The 17,325-nt window shown below is 43.5% G+C and overlaps 1 protein-coding gene across 2 annotated transcripts in view; it reads left to right on the top strand.

Annotated features, from left to right (window-relative positions):
• The window catches only part of LOC142572924 (diuretic hormone receptor-like), a 193,300-nt gene that overhangs the window by 142,699 nt on the left and 33,276 nt on the right, over positions 1-17,325 (top strand). For both annotated transcript variants that reach the window (XM_075682380.1, XM_075682381.1), the window contains 5 exons: positions 8,153-8,253; positions 9,377-9,462; positions 11,014-11,134; positions 13,590-13,740; positions 14,523-14,613. In XM_075682380.1, the coding sequence (XP_075538495.1) occupies positions 8,153-8,253; positions 9,377-9,462; positions 11,014-11,134; positions 13,590-13,740; positions 14,523-14,613 (550 nt within the window). The remainder of the gene's footprint in view (positions 1-8,152; positions 8,254-9,376; positions 9,463-11,013; positions 11,135-13,589; positions 13,741-14,522; positions 14,614-17,325) is intronic.

Raw genomic sequence — 17,325 nt, 5'->3', positions numbered from 1 at the left:
CCAAGTTTGACGGCACAGGTGACATTACGCAATCTTTCGTTCGCTGGAAACATGCTGGTCCACGTCCATTGGAAGGTCTTGAACATTGTGTCGCGAAGCATTGGACGTGAGCACATTAGAATGTAGCTTCCTTCAAATGTTTGATTACTCACAGTTCATTTCATTTTCTCGTATTAGTTGTTCGATTACGTTTTTTAGCTGGTAAGAAAAATCGTAACGAAGTTATACTTCCCAGTACCAAACCGGGAAACATATTATTCAGCCACCATGTCCCGTAAAAAAAAATGGACTGATGACGTAACTTGACGGTCAGCGATGTGGGCAAACAGCCAATGAGTGGCCTAGAATTTTGGGCTCGGCTGACCTAGGCCGGCTTGCCAGATCGTCTGGTACTTCTTTGCTTTTCCGAATGAAAATGAAGGAAGAAACTCAAAATTTAATCAGCAACAACCTTTCAGAGTAGCGATGTGGAGACATTGCAAGCCGCGGAAGGCCATATTGGTTTGTAGATCGACAACGTAGTTCTGAAGAAATGTTTCCAAATATAATTGTTTATGACTGCCCGCTATCAGGAGTAACAAATTCGAATTTCACTTTAAAGCCATCGCACACAAGGGGGGCGAAATATGCAAACCAAGCGAAATAACTATTTTGGCGTGCACAATCCTACAAAAAAGGCATGCTAAGGCACGTCTTTGACACGTTAAAGCGCTCACAGCTGCTATTGCCGAAGCTCTTAAATAAAACAGAACGGGCTCAAAATGTAGCCTAGCAATGACTCCCTATCTGCAAATATATCTTCAGACTGATGGCAGTCTTGAAAAGCGACACTAAAAAAATGGTAACGTAATGTAAGCAGATTTGGATTCTGCTGTAGTTTATCCGTCTTGTATACAAACTGACGATCAGTAGTACAGATGGTGCTGTTAATGACCGCGCAAAACTTACATCTCCAATCAGCAAGAAACCACTTATGCTGATTGCAACACATATATTACAATTAATCGGAAGCGAAGCTTCGTATGATTGAAGCAATTAAGTAAATGCTAGACAACCAAATGCAATGCGTACAATCGTATCTATTTTAACACTGTGCAATGTCTCTCATGCAATGCTTATGGTCGTGCAGTGCAAGAATAAAAAATTGAGTGTCACGTGTTTTATATAGATGAACTTCACCGTTCACAAGCTATGCCGAGATGCGAAGTCAAATTAACAATAAGCGTCTTTTCTGACGTGAGTGGCTTCAGGTCCTCTACAAATGTATCGGCAAAGTGGCGTCGAGAGCAAGGCTGGAAGTGCCGGGACTCGCCTCAAGGAAAGGTCGATAGAGTAAAAAGATTATGTAAATTGAGCCGCAACGGTGATCGATATATTTTTCTAGAAAATAGGAATTTGCCGGTCGTCCCTTTTTTTACTCGCGCTAAAAGAGACCAGCTATCTGCGCTGCACGCTTGTGTTCAGGAAGAAATTATTTAAATCTCCGCACTTCCCCACTTCCCGCTTGTTGTCATAATATGCACATAACGCAGGTGGCGCGTATTTCCAAACCATTCAAATCTGCACATGGCGATCTGAATATTAAGAGATGCAGCGGCCGCGGTCTCTTGTTTGATGCCTGTCTCCTGGATTGTTGTGTGCCTCGAGATGCGGCACAGAAGGTTGTTTGATTACTCGTCTTATCGCGTACTTTGTTAACCGATGGCCGCTGGGCAAACAGTGTGTTGCGAAACTTCTCCACTTTGATGGAATCGGTTAGTCTAGCGTTCCTTAAGATAGGAATCAGAGAAATCTTGCCCAACAAACAGGGTGGTCCGGCGTAGATGCCACACTGAGAAGGACTGGTTGATGGTACGTTACATTTCTCCTGCGCACATGGTTCCGAAAACAAAACAAAACAAAAAATCTGGAAGATCAACACACTAGCTAGCTTTATGCAGATGAGTTACCGCGAAATCCCGAACCATTTCTGAACCTTCGTTTCTCCCCTAAACCGCGAGCTGAATTTTTGCAGTTGCCCGAGGGAATGGCAGGACCGTAGAGGCACTAAAAAGAACAGGCACGCTTGCGGATTAAAGATTCCACTGTGTGGCTCATGAAAATGTTTGTACAACAGCACTCGAGGCCCGAATGGACCGCTTGACTGTCGGAAAAACATCTCACTTCAGCAATGCTCTTCGGGGACCCTTCAGCTCCGATCTTGAGGACTACGTTCTGGAGTTCTTGTATTTATTTTATCATCGAATGATGTATTTATGGGAGTCATTCGTTCACTGAGGGGGCAGATGGTGAAGCTAGATAATGCTCAACTATTATATGCGGCTTAAGGCAGTACGTATCGGTCGATGAAAAGAAGATCGCGGGGATCTTATTAAGAATGAAAGAAATAAGACACATATGTGGTATTACGTATCGCGCACCACACACTGGCATGACTGTTTTCATCATCTGTGCAGAGTACTTAGCAATGACAAATGCTTTTGAGGAATTCTATACGGACTATGGTACTTGGCATGACCACACAGGAGGTTGCAGAAGCAACCGTGGGGATCATTCTTTATTCGCTTTCATGTTGTCTAGAATGGTTATCGCCCCAAAAGCAGGAAATATAAGGAAGACAGTCATTATTTTAAAAATATATATGTGCCAGCTTACTGAGATCACACTCGTATAGGTGGCAACAGGGCCAGACAAATGACGGAACGTTGAATTCAAAGAAGCTACCACACATAATATTTCGAAACGGCATGATATACATTTACTGAATATCTTTCATTGAGTTCATGCGGTAAAGCAGTGGATGGCATCATTAAACGCTTTCTAGAATTCCGGGGAATGATAGTTGTCAGGAACGCTACAACGCACTATAGTTAGCTTCAGAGAATGTTCTTTCTATGAATAGTGCAGTTTATTAGCCGGAAAGCACATTTCCGCCGACGATCCGATGAAAGCATGCAAGCTCGTTAAATTGGTCCCAGGGAAAGTTAACGTGCTTTTGTTTGTGTTCCGTTTCGTTTGGTTTGCGTATTCATCGTAGACGTCGCTGCCTTCCGTTACTGCACTGGTGCGCTCGGAAGCGAAGGAATTCCGCTGGGCTGGTTTTACGGGAGCATCCAGGAGGCAGGCTTGTCGTCCTGGTGTTGCCCACAAGGGCCTCGATCCTTTTTTTGTGCAGAATTTTCTGTCTTCGAATGTAGCGAGTTATTGCAGCGAATCCAATTGCGAGAGACGCATGGCGATCCAGGCTTGCTCACGCGGGAGCGGCCCTGTAGCCCTCTCTATTTTGCGAGAGGCTTGTGGGTGAATGCAGTAACGTTGGCGGGGCATCTCAAGTTCCCAGAGACAGGCAGACACTCCTGGCTCAAAAAAAAAATATTGTGCCAGGCAAATAATACTTAATCCTAGATTCAAGGTCACTGCGTGACGGCGTCCAAAAAGAATACAGCTGCTCTAAGTTGCCTTGAATAGCAAGCGCGTAGAATGAACAGATCCTGCATCCATTTGGTACATTTGCACGGAAAATGAAGCCTTGCTTTTGATGTTGCATGCAGCTGGCATTTCACATGGGCAGTACAGATCCGCAATGTGTCTTCTCTTTCAGACGACCAAAGTATTTTGGCTCACTGTACATTTTTCTTTCTTTCAAATTTGTGGTCAAGGATGGAGTACAAACTACGTAAGATACTAGATAACCTGGTAGAGAACAGACAGAACACAGTGCTTCTCACTACCTCTGATTAGCAATGTCTTAAATAGACGGCAGATAGGTAGCGTCACATCATAACTTCAACTGACGCTAAATTATGTACTCTTGTGCAGTGTTACGTAATGCTCGTAGCGCTCCTGTCTCGTGGTATCAAGAATGGTTTAGGGCGAGCAGAGTGCACATTGATTATTTTTCAGTGCAAATGAGTTGGACAGAATTTGCTGCGCTGTTCGCTACATACGCCTCAAACGAAATTCTGGTGTCTAATGTTAGCAGCCTTGTGCATTGCATTTCATTGCCTTGTGCCTATGTGTATTTGCCAAGCAAAATTTTCTCGCCTTCGTTTGTACTTACGTCTTCTCATTTTCCTTGAACTTCTCTCCGGTCCTGGATATCCTTACTGCAAATAAAAAGGACAAAGACCGTTTAGTATATATTACGAGGAAATTCAAAACCCTTTGAACATTTCTCTATTAGCCAGAAAAATTGTGTATGAGTTTCAGTTTTTGTTTCTGAAGAGAAAAAAATTGTTACAGATATTATCATGGTGGTGAGTGAAAACAGAAAGGACTGGACAGGTTCTTTTTTTAAACAATATTTTCTTTTGTCACGAAACTGCTCGCACCATCTTGTCGATTGTTTGATTTCAAGTGAAGTGTGCTATGAATGGAAACCCCTGAGAAGACGAGGGGGGAGGGGGAGGACACATTCACTAAGCAGTTCGTAATGTAGAGCGTCCTCCAGAAAAAACAATACGAAGAAAAACTCCATTATTATAGCGAATGCGGCAGGAGAATTTTACTCGTCCGGAGTCATGAGCGAGACGTTTTCTATGTGAGACAGCCACTTTTTGTCACGACCATCATTTATCCCTATTTTGACTATTTAAGATTGCCAGTTTGGGCATGTTTAGGTCTTCAACACGTTTACAAGCCTTGGATTTTGCTTTAAATGGTTAATAACGCGACATTTTCGGCTTCTGGTTGCTTGCTTTTTCATTTGTTAGGCTATAGAAAATATGATAGCGACAGCTTGACCCCCCAGAGACAACTAACGAGGACCACCACCGCAATGACTCGCCAAGTCTCGGAGTGCATCGCAAAAAGGCTTTCATTTAGAATGCAAATAGCGATGATAGCAAATATGCGTAAATCCCTGGCCTGCCTATCTGTGGCGTTGCGCGATGGACGGCCCGTGAAGTCCTCAATTGTACAGCGTTGCAAACGATCGACGCTCCCATTGGAGAGCGCTACGCGGTGGCGCATACTGCGACTGACACGGCTGCTTCACGCAGTTCGGTGCGGTTGACAGCCGTGTGGCGGTGTGTCTCTTCCGTGTGGCCGCATTTGCTGCACTAGTTCCGTTGCGGTAGCGTGCGAGTGCAGCAGAGTGCTGTGCCTATGCAGAAAGTTCGAGGGCACTGGCTGTCCGCACGAGTGCCCCAGGTGTAGTTCGAAAATGAATTTAAAAGTAGAAGCATTGTCTGCTCAGCGCTGGCGGCGCACTGTGTCGCACATGGGGCTTAACGCAATTATCACCAGAGGAAACTCTGGCGCTAGTCTCTGCGGAAACTACAAGCGGAGCGGTTCGGCCAGTGTGGGAATGATGGGTATAGTACGTGGGTTTGCCTAAGCTTTGTCCTTGTGGCTTCGAGCGGTTTCGTGGCGCTGTAAATTCATCATTTTCAACGAAGTGCTGCATTACAAATAATTAAGCATTCATTAACAAAATCGTGCGACTGCAGGATTCCAACAAAGGACCACTAGTACAGAAGCCCGACATTGAAACCCTCGTGCCACGGACGCATGCATCTACAAGAGACATAGAATAACCCTTATGGATGTTTCTCGCGGGCAAGTCGGCACGTTGAGATGCGTGGCGCGTTTCGATTTTGCCACCTCGACAGGCTAAGCCACTGTAATTAGTAGCAATTATACGTGTTCGCAGAATCTCCTGCATTTAGAAAGAAAAATATAAATTGGTTTGACATTCAGGGTAATGAAGGCAAATAAAAGCGTAATAAGGAAAACCAAAAGAACGTCTGAATACAAGAGCACGACTATCAAACAAATCAAATGCACAATCCACCATTCCCATGGCGGCTAAATAATTGCAGCGCCAGAGTTGTCCCTGTAGCAATATTTAGAGGCTACCCTATATGGTGTTGTAGGCTCGTAGCGTCTGATGGCTCCCAGCGCCTGCACAACGCACGACACGCCACAGCTTGCCGTGGGGTGTCCCCTGTATATATCCCGTGCTGGTCGTCAGCACACTGTACTAAGGGCTGCTGATTTCGTGCTGCTCATTATGATTCGAAAAGAAAGGTTTTGTTTTCGTGTATGCTGTGCTAAAAGTTTCGCTTCTGCGCAATCTGGCAGCACTTTAGTTCAGGCCTGTTGTGAATCATTTTGACAAGTTGTATGCACGTAGGGAAAGGGAGGGTATTCTATTTTTGTTATTCTAATAATTGCTGTCGTGAGAGTACCACGTCGTGAGAACACAATGGCGGGCGTGGCCTCTGTACTTTCGTCAGAGGACGCGTTCCAAGAGAAACACATAAGATCGAAATCAATTCAACCCGTCACGTTACTTCAATAATTCCGCCCTTACGACAAGTAGGGCATTGAACCTGTACCCATAATTTTTATGTCAGCTATTGGAACTCTCTTAATCAAAGCGGCGTAAATATTTTGAGTCTGCACACCAGTACCCAAGTAGCGCGGCGCCATGTCGTCTGCTGTACCCAGAGCTTGCATGACGCCGGCGCTTTCAATGTAGTGAGTGCGTCAGAAGGTGGCACTGGTGCAGAGCTTGCCTTGCACGAAGTCAAATCGAAGAGAATGGGGATGGCTGCGCGCGTTGCACTGTAAAATCGAGGACAGAAGTGCTATATGGCCTGAACTATAGTGCAAAAATTGGAGACGAATAAAAGAGACGGATTATTAAAAATCCGCGAGGTTGCACAGTGCGCGGCGATTGAAACGCAGTGCTAAGCCACATCTACCTGCAGATGTGACACCGTACTATAAATAATTGTAGCTGCCCCCTATGGTTGATTTTTCTGTGAAACAGCTAGGGTTTGTATAGAAAAAAACTAGCAGAGACATTGATGACGACGAAATTAACGAAATTAAGGCCGATTGCGCTTCAAGGAATACCTTGAAACGCCATCATCAGCCTCTGTGGCATTATTTGCGTGTTCAGGTACGCGTGGCTACCGGCACTTCTTCTGCCACCGGTGGATGCCTGAGGACGCAGAGCTGATGCGTATTTCTAATAATTTAAAACCAGAATATTTGTGATGCATATTGAGTGTATTCAGCTACTCGGTGATGCACTCTCGCTCACTGGTGGCGCGGAAAGGGCCGGGCGCCACACGTTCCGAGTATCACGTTTCAATCGCTGAGCACTGTGCAATGCATTGTTCAGCACTTTGCGCTTCAGGTGCATGGTGACAAATTTGAGCTCTTGACCAGTGAAGCCGTAGATGCAATGTTCCTTGGTGTTTGCAGTGGCGTGGTCCTATGGCGCCGCGTAGCATGTACTGGACTAATGAAATTAATTGTTAAACGTTGTTGATGCTGCCACTTGCTCATATTCGCATCGTTAGGCGATGATCTATTGAGAATAACAAATGCGCAGGAAGGACAATCACAGCAACATCTGCTGACGCTATGCCACCACTGTCTCGAACATCGAGGCGAAAGTTTGGCGAGAGCGCTTCGATTCCTATGCAAAAAAAAAGGAAGAATAAACCTGTGTAAGAGCGCTCGACCTATCCGGCGTGCTTGCTGCAGCATAATTACACTTCTTGTTGATTGCCTATTTATCCCCTTTGGTGCTGATAGGTTGTGCAACTGTGGTTTAGGTGCTTGGTTCAAATATCAATTAAATAATGTCTGTGCAAGACGTGATCGCGCGTGCTTTGCGCATTTTGAACACGACACTCACCGACGCCATGCGGCTGCTACCCTCGATATAGCCAGTGCGTCACGCTGAGTCTAGAAGCAGGGGTGTCAAATTCTAGTGATATCCGACGCTGCTTACTCAACTGCACATGGTAGGAAACTTGGAAGCGCTGCTATTTTTTCTGGCTGTCATATAAGCTGTATATATATATAGCACTTGAAAAAGGTCGGTTCAGCAACCGAAACTGTTGGATAAATAAAGGAAAGATGACCGCCAAGTTTCGCGTCTCATATATATATATATATATATATATATATATATATATATATATATATATATATATATATATATATATATATATATATATATATATATATATGTGTGTGTGTGTATTGAGAGGCAGCAATGCTTTTACTCCGCGTTTGTATCCCCAAAGCGCGCCGAAGATGACGATGCGAAGCGATGGTGATGGTTATTTACAGATGAGGAAAATGACGTCGATAATATAAATGCTCACAGTAATGTTTTGGATTACAGAAAACGTCACGCGGCAGTGTTGGCAAAATGGCTCCTGGGCTCTACGTTCCGACTATTCCAACTGCCGGCCCGTTTTGGAAGGCGCCACGGCTGATACGCAGGTGAGCTGATATTCAGCAGGTCCCCTTTCCGATATCCGGTCGAGATACGACATTCGAGGTCTTTTTATAGAATGAAAAAGCGAACGGCCATAAAAGAAAATTGGAACTAAGGGAAGAGCAGACTAGAACGTATTTCCTGAAAATGTCATCACGACCGCCCGCTTGAATAGAAAAAAAGAAAAGCACTACTTACAAGAAAATAGAAGAGCATTACAGAAAACTGCAGGGTACTGTAGTAGAAACGAATTCAGGAACAAGCTTGTGGGTCTTTGCAGCGGCTTTAAGCTCAACATTTCTGGGAACCGTTAGGCACCAAGCTGTTGAAGATTGCCCAGCACCACAGACGGAGGAGTGTTCAATGTTTTGCATTGTAGCGAGTACGCGTAGGTTGCACAGAAGTATACAGAACTGTGGGAGCCCACACGCACAAGCGCTTTGAAAGTTTATACTAGAAGTCCCTTGCAGGAGTCGTGCAAGAGGGCCTCGCGCACGTCCTTGCTAGTGCAGGCGGCGTGCCACACTTGCGCACCTGACGAATAATTGGAGGGCCTTCGCGTGGAGCGTTACAGCACATACAGACGCTTGCGTTGGGTATGACACCCTGATACAGTTTTACACGGACGTCAACATCGCAGGTTGCGAGCGTAGAAATGGCCCGGCTTTTTCGAATGTACACAACATATATATATATATATATATATATATATATATATATATATATATATATATATATATATATATATATATATATATATATATATATATATATACCATATCATACGTCTTGTAATTGTAACGTGCACCGTGCTTGTTATACATATATTTATTTTTTTGTTGAACAGCTTGGCTGACCTTAGCTGCCACACATGGTGTTGTAATCTGCTACTATGTACTTAAAATTAAGTGGTCGTCTCTGAGATGTGCCGTTTTGCTGATTTTGAATATTTCACGCGAGAGAAGCGAGCCAGCATATGCACTCGGCAAATGAATGACAACCGCCCCTTTAATTGCTTAAAATGTGCGGTTCCGATGATTTCAGTTGTTTGCAAAAAAAAAAAATGTATGTCGGCGTCGTACTGGTTGGTGCTCAACGGCTTGTTTTTGTTTTTATGTTCTTCTTCAGGTTGATGAGACGTTGTTATACTATATCGGCTACGGGCTGTCACTTTGTGCACTTACCCTCGCCCTGTGGATATTCTTCTACTTCAAGTAAGAAGTTTTATACGCATTGCTGAGGTTCTCAATTTTTCCTTCTGAACTTTCAGTGTCCTCCTTCGCTCTAAGAAACTCGGGAAGAAAATTCCCAGAGTGACGTCTGTCAAATACCTAGGAGCCCATACTGTCAATCAGCAAGTTGCTTGAGATCTTCGTTTTTGTAAGACCAACGATATGTTATGCTTGGTGGATTTCTCGGCGGCTGCCTGGTGGTGATGCTCCGTCTGTAGTGCATTGAAGGCGGCCTTAATAAACTTACTTAAAGCTAGTCATCATTTTCGGTCACTGGGGGGCAGCACTTTCTTGTGCATGGTATATCATGCCTCCTAGCTTGAAAACTGCAGCAGGAATGCTTCGAATAAGTTATTCTTTCCTACACCCAGCAGCGACAATTTAGCTGAACGAGCGCGTGGCTTTTGTTTCAAGTCCTCAACATCTCCGCCAGATTTTTTGCAGCTTCTGACCGACCGATAAAACTACAGTCATTCGCTGAATGTTTTTTAAATGTAATGCCTAAGCAGGACCTGCGGTAATAAACAGAAAGGCTTTATAACTGAGAAGGAAATAGTGCCTTTTCAAGGTTCATACGTGAATGGCTTTGGCAATACAACGGCTTCCTCAATCGCGTGGTTTGACAGACCGTTTACAGAGACCATGTGTATACGAATACTCAGAACGATACGGAACAAAGCAACGTTGCCCACTCCCCATTTTTCTCGCAAGTGGCCACAGCGACGCAGCTTACGCCTCAGTAGGGGGGACATAAATATAAGGTCAAAGTCGCGATGGCATTCAAGGGGCTGCGTTCGATCACCAATATATGCGGTCACACGAGGCGCATTGGAAAAATAAAAATCCAGCTTGCTCCCCAGCCTCAAGGCAACGTCTACACTAAGCAGTTGCAATGCCATGCAGTTCTTCCCATCCCCTGTCAAACCTAGTCATACCACTGACCGAACGTTTGCAGAACGAGTGCTGACGATGGGCCTTCGCTTCAACGCCCAGTAACGCTTGAACTCTCGGGTTAGTGTGGGAGTTTTTTGCTTTTTGTTCAGATAGTGGTGACATTTCGAAAATCAATTTATGAACTAGCAGGCTAGCCTGGTAACCAACAGTGTTGTTTTGATTTGTATTGCGAGGAACATGATGCTGTTGCTGAGTGGGGATGTTGCGCCTTTATCACCCCCGGAAAGTTGGGGTTTTGAGCCGAAGGCAAGAAATAACACGATTTTTGTTGTTTTATTTCAATGCCTACGCTTCTAGCGTGAAGTTTCGTGATGTAACATAGATAGTTGCAGTACGAACTCAAAACTGTTTTACGCATTCAAACAAGTTGGTTCGAAAGGTTTGTTTGCTAATACTCATTTTAAAATTTTGCAGTTTTCACAAACGATGCAGCGGGGCTGTTTTAAATCTTGACAGGAACGCACCGATTTTATGAGTCATACGTTGTTGAAGATAACTTATTTCTTATTTACGAGAACGGTTATTTATGCGCTAGGGATGCTGTTTCTCAAGTAACAAATTAAATGTTGTTTCTTTCAGGGACCTCAGCTGCCTCAGAAACACGATACACGTGAATCTTATGGTTACGTATTTTCTCATTTCTATAATTTGGATCATCACCGCTACGCTTCAGTCGGTGCCTTTGCCAAATTTCCAAAGTGTAAGTAAGCGTGAAATTATTGAAAACATATCGTTCGCTCAGGAGGTGTAAATCTGATGCATGCCTTCCATTTATTTCCAGGTAGCAAATGTGTTTTTGGTGTATTTGGCTTGGCAGCCTGGCTTGGCCGTTCTGAAAATAAAGTTCTCCTCAAAACGGTATACACCTAATCAAACGCAAATACCTGCAGGTTCGTAAAAGCAACAAAAGATAGGTCGACCATAAGCATTAATATATGCTGCTCTAAGGTCGTGCCACAGCACTGTAAGCATGGCAGTCGAAAGCGTCAGACCTTGCAATACATTTTTGGAGCGCAGATCTTTGGCGCCCGTTTCTGGCTTGAGGGGACGCTCATGACATCCATCCATCCATCCAACGTAACCTCGCGAACGCGCTCGTGGCGCAGCTCGCGCGTTCGTCGTCGGCGTCTTCTTCCCCAGCGGGCTCCGATGGCGCTCAGCATTCCTCTAATGCCCCTGCCTCTGCAAAGGCGCTGGTGGCAATGCCCCACTGCCACTCGGCGCGGTGATTTGATTTTCACATTCTTTGCCTCAATATATCGGGAAATGAAAACACGTAAACAGATGCTCAAATTTCGCATTAGCGAATATTGCAATCGTCAGATGTTTTTTAGTATTATTTTTAGGTGTCACTTGCGACTTCCTAATAACGTAATGCAGGGCTCAATCCATCGACTGTTCTAAACATTTTTATGCAACCACATTTGCACGCTAGTTAAAGCGTGGATTCGAGACGTATGATACGTTCAACATGAGTCTTTGTTGTGAATGTGTAAAGAATTATTGACTCGCGCGTCGATCAGCCAACTCGGAAGTCGCGTCATCATCGTCCTGCGACAAACCTGGTTCGCTCCATTCTTTCTTGTTTCGCTCTAATCGTCTCCAGAATAGTCAAGAAACAAGCATTTTTGTCGTCTGCTACTTCTTGTCTAGAAACTCGTAAAATCCCTCTCACGCTGTGTATTCTTATTACGGCAAACTTGTCAAGTACTCTCAGCATTCGGTGACGTTGTCACGGTGTGACTTGTGACCAATACAAAGCGCAGAACATATCACGTGCCTCAGGTGATCGCCACCTCCGTTTAATTTATGTAATAGCGTGTCGTAGAAAAAATTTCCGCAGGGAACGCTTGCGCAGTGATCGTTCAGAAAACTTTAGAATGTAGGTAGTGCATTGACTTGTACACTTTTCGTGTTTGTGTCCTTAGAAGTTCTCGTGGCGTTTTTTTGTGACATTTTATTTTTAGGAATTTCCAAGCAATCAGTTTTCTAAAGGTAACAGAGTAGCTAGTATCTGTGGTTTATTACACTTTGGTAACGTAATGCGTTGTTGAGAATGATAAACTGAGAAATGTACAAGGTAATTGGAAAGTATAAGCACGAAGTTAGAACAACTCGATGTACTACACACATCCGTCGTCTAGTGTACTGCAGCAATTATAGCAGGAAGCTCTATGCTTGTCGCATCGAGGAAACCTGTTCATTACATGCAATAGAAGGCCTCCTCCACTTGACGGGAATTGGATCTGTACATGACGCAATAACGATTCATTATACACTCGTGAATGCAGGCTTCATGCGTTCACTATGGAGTTAGTGGATGTCTGATTGCCATGAAAACAAGTGAAACGTAAAGTAGTTAAAACAAGAACACGTAGCCACAGAGACCCCACATTAAGTTTCCGTAGCAAGAGCAGCTTTCATTCGCAAGAGCTGTTTGCCATTGACCTGCTGCCTTCGCTAATTTATTCTGGCTGTCGTACTTGTGCAGACCATGTTCGTGTACAAACAGCTGCGGCCTGCGAACTATAGTTGAATACAGGCCCTGACTTTAATAAAGCACATACCCCTGTAGGTGTGCCGTGGTATGACATCTTTGTTTTGCTCTTTAGAGGAATCTTGCGACAAGAATGAGTTGCTCTGAACCCAGAAATTTGCTATCAGCGGGGCGAAATAGGCGAAAAAGTATGAACGACTTAAGCAATGTAATTATCTCTGTAATTCCCAATCTATCATATATGGTAAGCTTAGTTTGATGTTTCGAAATGCTGACAGAATTGCGGAAAACTTGTTCAATAGCCCATTCTTTGGTTTTAGACATGCGAGAGGGAAGTTTCAGCCGCCGACAGTCTAACAAAGCAAATGTTATAATTAATTAGTTCCGTAATTAGGTTATAACAAAAATTCGTTTCGTAGTATTTTTCTGCATATGTTCTCTACATGATCAGATATCTATGTCTACAACCTCTTGCAATTTGCAATGTGGAAATGTGCTTGGCCATTACAGGGATAAATATGTGGGAAAGATAAATGTTATAACAGCCGAGTGTGATAATAAGCCTCCTTAGAGCTAGCACTAAACTAGAGTGCTGTATTTCGCATTAAAATATATATGTAGTGGAATATATATATATATTTTCCCCAATCGAACGCAGGCAGCTTGTGGTCTCTACATTGTGCTCACGTATTTGATGGGGACCAACTTCTTTTGGATGTTCGTTGAGGGCCTCTACCTCTACATCCTAGTCGTGAAGACGTTCTCCGTAGAAGTTGTGCGGATACACGTCTACGCGTTCATCGGCTGGGGTGAGTGCTCCTGCACGTGATGTCAGTTTTACTTGAGCTTGCACTGTTTTCGTTGCTCAGTTGAAATTAACGTAAAGAAACATTTCAAGTCGCCATATGTTGTCTACGGCTACTTCTTTCACATAATATTAGCAATAGTAAGCGTAAAAACATCACATGTTTGCAGCATGTGCAGCGGGATTTACATAACACGGCTAATGAAGTCCGAATACAGTCGTAGATACGCTTGAACATACATAGACATAAATTGCACCACCCGCTGCAATGAGTTCCGAATATTTGCGCGTTTAGTGCGTTTCCAGCACGTACACTGTCTACACCCTAGGTTACGTTTAACCGATTTAAGCACGCTGTTAAGAAACAAGAAATGAGATGTCTTACTGGTGCTTTCAAGTCTTTTTTCCCCGATACCATTTATCAATAGAGCAAGCTTTCGCGCAGCATTTAACGTTGCCAGTCCTAAGCAGCGTTCAGTTTTTTAGTAAGTAATATTCGTTCAGTGCTTTGCTATAGTCTTTCCTTTCTTTCCTGTAGTCATGCGATTCTGCACACGTATTACTTTTGTTTGTATGTTTGTATTACATAATGTCCCCCGTGCAATAGTGCCTTCATGGTGGTGCAGATTTGTCAAATAAATAAATAAATGGCAAAAAATATCGCTCAGTGCAAAAAAAAAATGCACCTCGGTGCTTTTGGATTTTAGTGTGTTGTTCTGCCGTTCGTGAGCTAATAAGAAATAAAATTACTTCACGATGTGGCCGTTCTTTACCCTTGCTTTTCAGGTTTGCCTGCCATCATTACTGCTATCTGGGCGACGACAAAATCCTACCTCAGTTCAAGGCAGCACAGCGACCTCAGCATCTCCGATAGCGTGTATGCCAATCTTTGTTGCTAACATTATGCATGCTGCACTGCCAATTGTTCTAGGATGTTTGTAGATTTTTTTTATTAGTGTTCGTATTTGACGGCTTCAAATTGTTGTCCCAGGTGCACTAGTAAAAATATCTGTGAGAAAGAAACGTAGAAGCGGCTGCCACGTTTCTCATGTTATATCACCTGTTTTCTTTATTGTTATCTTTAGCTTGCACTGTGTTTTAAAATCACCTGTAACGGGCCAGCGTTGTTTCATCTTTTCGGATATACTTTAGCAAGACGCAGAATATACATGCGCAAGAAATGACCACACACTGGTGACTACCTCACAAAGATTCATTAATTAACTTTTTGATTGTTCACTTTGGGGCCCCCATTGGAAATACAAAGCTGAAGCCTGGCTTTACTGAAGTCTTGTTTGAATAATTAAATTCGTTTGTGGGCTAGTTGGTTTACAGTAATAAATCAATGCTGGTAAACACACTTTTTTGACAGGACAAAGAAGACACCGACATAAGGGACAAGCGCTAGGCTCGCAACTATTGTTTATAATTGAGAACATTTCGCCTACTTATATATCCACCAGAATAAGATCGCACAAGCGCACTGGCCATCAAGGCACAATTTCGTAACATCGCAGAGCGCACGTGATTACAGCATCCTTTCTAAAAACTGCTTTTCCTTGCTACGCAGAATGACGGACGTATCGCTAATACAGGCGCTCTCTTTCTTTCTAATATGATATGCTTCCATGGTTTCCCGGGCCAAAGCATTCCCCTGCCTAGAATACGATTACCAAAAAGTCTTGGCTTACAGGGACAGGACTTACAATGCATAGACAAATGAAATGAGGCTCCGTTAGCCTAGACAAATGAAATGAGGCTCCGTTATTCACAGATCACTCGTGTTCCCGTACCCGATCACTGAAGCATTGGCCGGTTTGTCCAATATAAATGTTTCCGCAAGTAAGGGGAATCTCGTGTACAACGCTAACGGTGCATGTGACGTGGGGCCTGACATGCTTCTTTCCCCAGGTCGGTTTCCTTGGAGGTCCCGAGATGCGTGCGCACAACCCAGTAAGTTTACGTAGCGCCAAAAAAGAAAAGAAACAATAGATGCATTGTACCTATTAGCCACATTCTTCAACTTGTGCAACATCCTGCGAACGTAGGACAAAACTTCAGGCATTTGAGCTCGTAGAACCGGCTGAGGTTTCTTGCTTCCTTTCGGCTTTTGAATGAGGGCCTCGGGCACAGTTGTCGATTGAGCAAGAGAAACCAACTGCCTGCAGTCGCTCAATCTGGCAATTAAACCTATCCTGAGACAAGTGAACACAAGACTGTCAGCACCGACCTTAGACATCGAGTCGTGTTCTCTCGTTTTATCTCCTTGCTATGAGCTGAATCAAACGCTAACAGCTCTTTATGGGCTTACGGATAATATTTCCAGCAAAGGTGCAACACATTAAAAAGAACAGTAAATATCTAAAAATTGCAAGGTGTCAATGTTAGGAAGTTCATGAGCAAAAGCTAAGCCTTTTGCATGTAGTCTAAAGAGGCTCAAAATGTCAACAGCAACAGAGTTCATCGCAAGGCTCTTAGTGCTTAAAATCATGAGAAGGTAATCTACATATATAAATACTCGTAGCAAAATGTCAACAGCACAGGAGTTTGTCTGAAGGGTGTTAATGTTTAATATCACGAGAAAGTCATCTACATATCTAAACACTCATCCCACGCTTGTCCCATGTGTCGATGTCTAATGTGTCCACTCATAAAACTGCGCTTATTAGTATTAATGTTTCATTAGCTTAAATTATATGTTTAGCACAACCTTCCATGCATCCAGCCCTAAAGTGTGCTACAACATACACTGGCGTTCAAGTTAGCTGCTTCTCAAAGGCTTGCGTCACGCAGTTCTAGACGATATTATTTTGAACGATAGTCTATTTTTTGCAGATTTCAAGGACAGCTACTTCTAAGGAGGCATTAGGCTTTGAGAGAGAATAGAAGAAACACGAAATGCAACTAGTGAGGTGAATCAGACGCGCGTCTCGTTCGCTGCCAGACACAGTGAGGTTAGTATAGTTGTTTTTGAAAGTCTAAAGGAAGAATTGACGATGCTTTGCAAGAAATCTAACGATGCTATGTGGCGATGTGAATCGAGCGAAGTTAAATTCAAGAAACGAAGCGCGGAAGAGGGTGAAAAGTCACGATCATAACGGTGACATATAAATCTTACAGCTTTTTTTCTTAATTGCTTCTAGCCTGCTAATCTCGCACTGTTTATAAGCGTTCCAAACGACACATGCGTAGTCTACAACAGGAGGGATTAGCCATTTATATAACAGTAGCTTAGTATCTTCTGTAGAGTTGGATCGTGTGCGACGTAGGTAGCCTAATTTTTAGTGCTTTGTTCCACATGTAATCAATGTGAATAAACAATGAGATGTTATGCGTAAAAATTACACTGAGGTACTTATACTCAGATACCCTGCTCACAGTGCGGGTAACGAAGGAGTAATGGAAAAGAGGAGGTGAAGATTTTTCACAGAAGGGCATCAAGACGGTTTTAACAAAGTTAATGTTCAGTTTCCAAGTGTTGCACGAAGTGCCATACCTAGAAAATTACTCATGAATCATCAGAACGATCATCAGAAGCGTTAATAACTTCACATAAAACACAATCATCGGCATAAACACGAATGTTAGA

The sequence above is a fragment of the Dermacentor variabilis genome, chromosome 2, assembly GCF_050947875.1.
Source record: "Dermacentor variabilis isolate Ectoservices chromosome 2, ASM5094787v1, whole genome shotgun sequence".
Taxonomy (NCBI): Eukaryota; Metazoa; Arthropoda; class Arachnida; order Ixodida; family Ixodidae; genus Dermacentor; species Dermacentor variabilis.
Note: the sequence above shows the minus strand (reverse complement) of the source record. Positions and strands in the feature narration are given on the sequence as shown.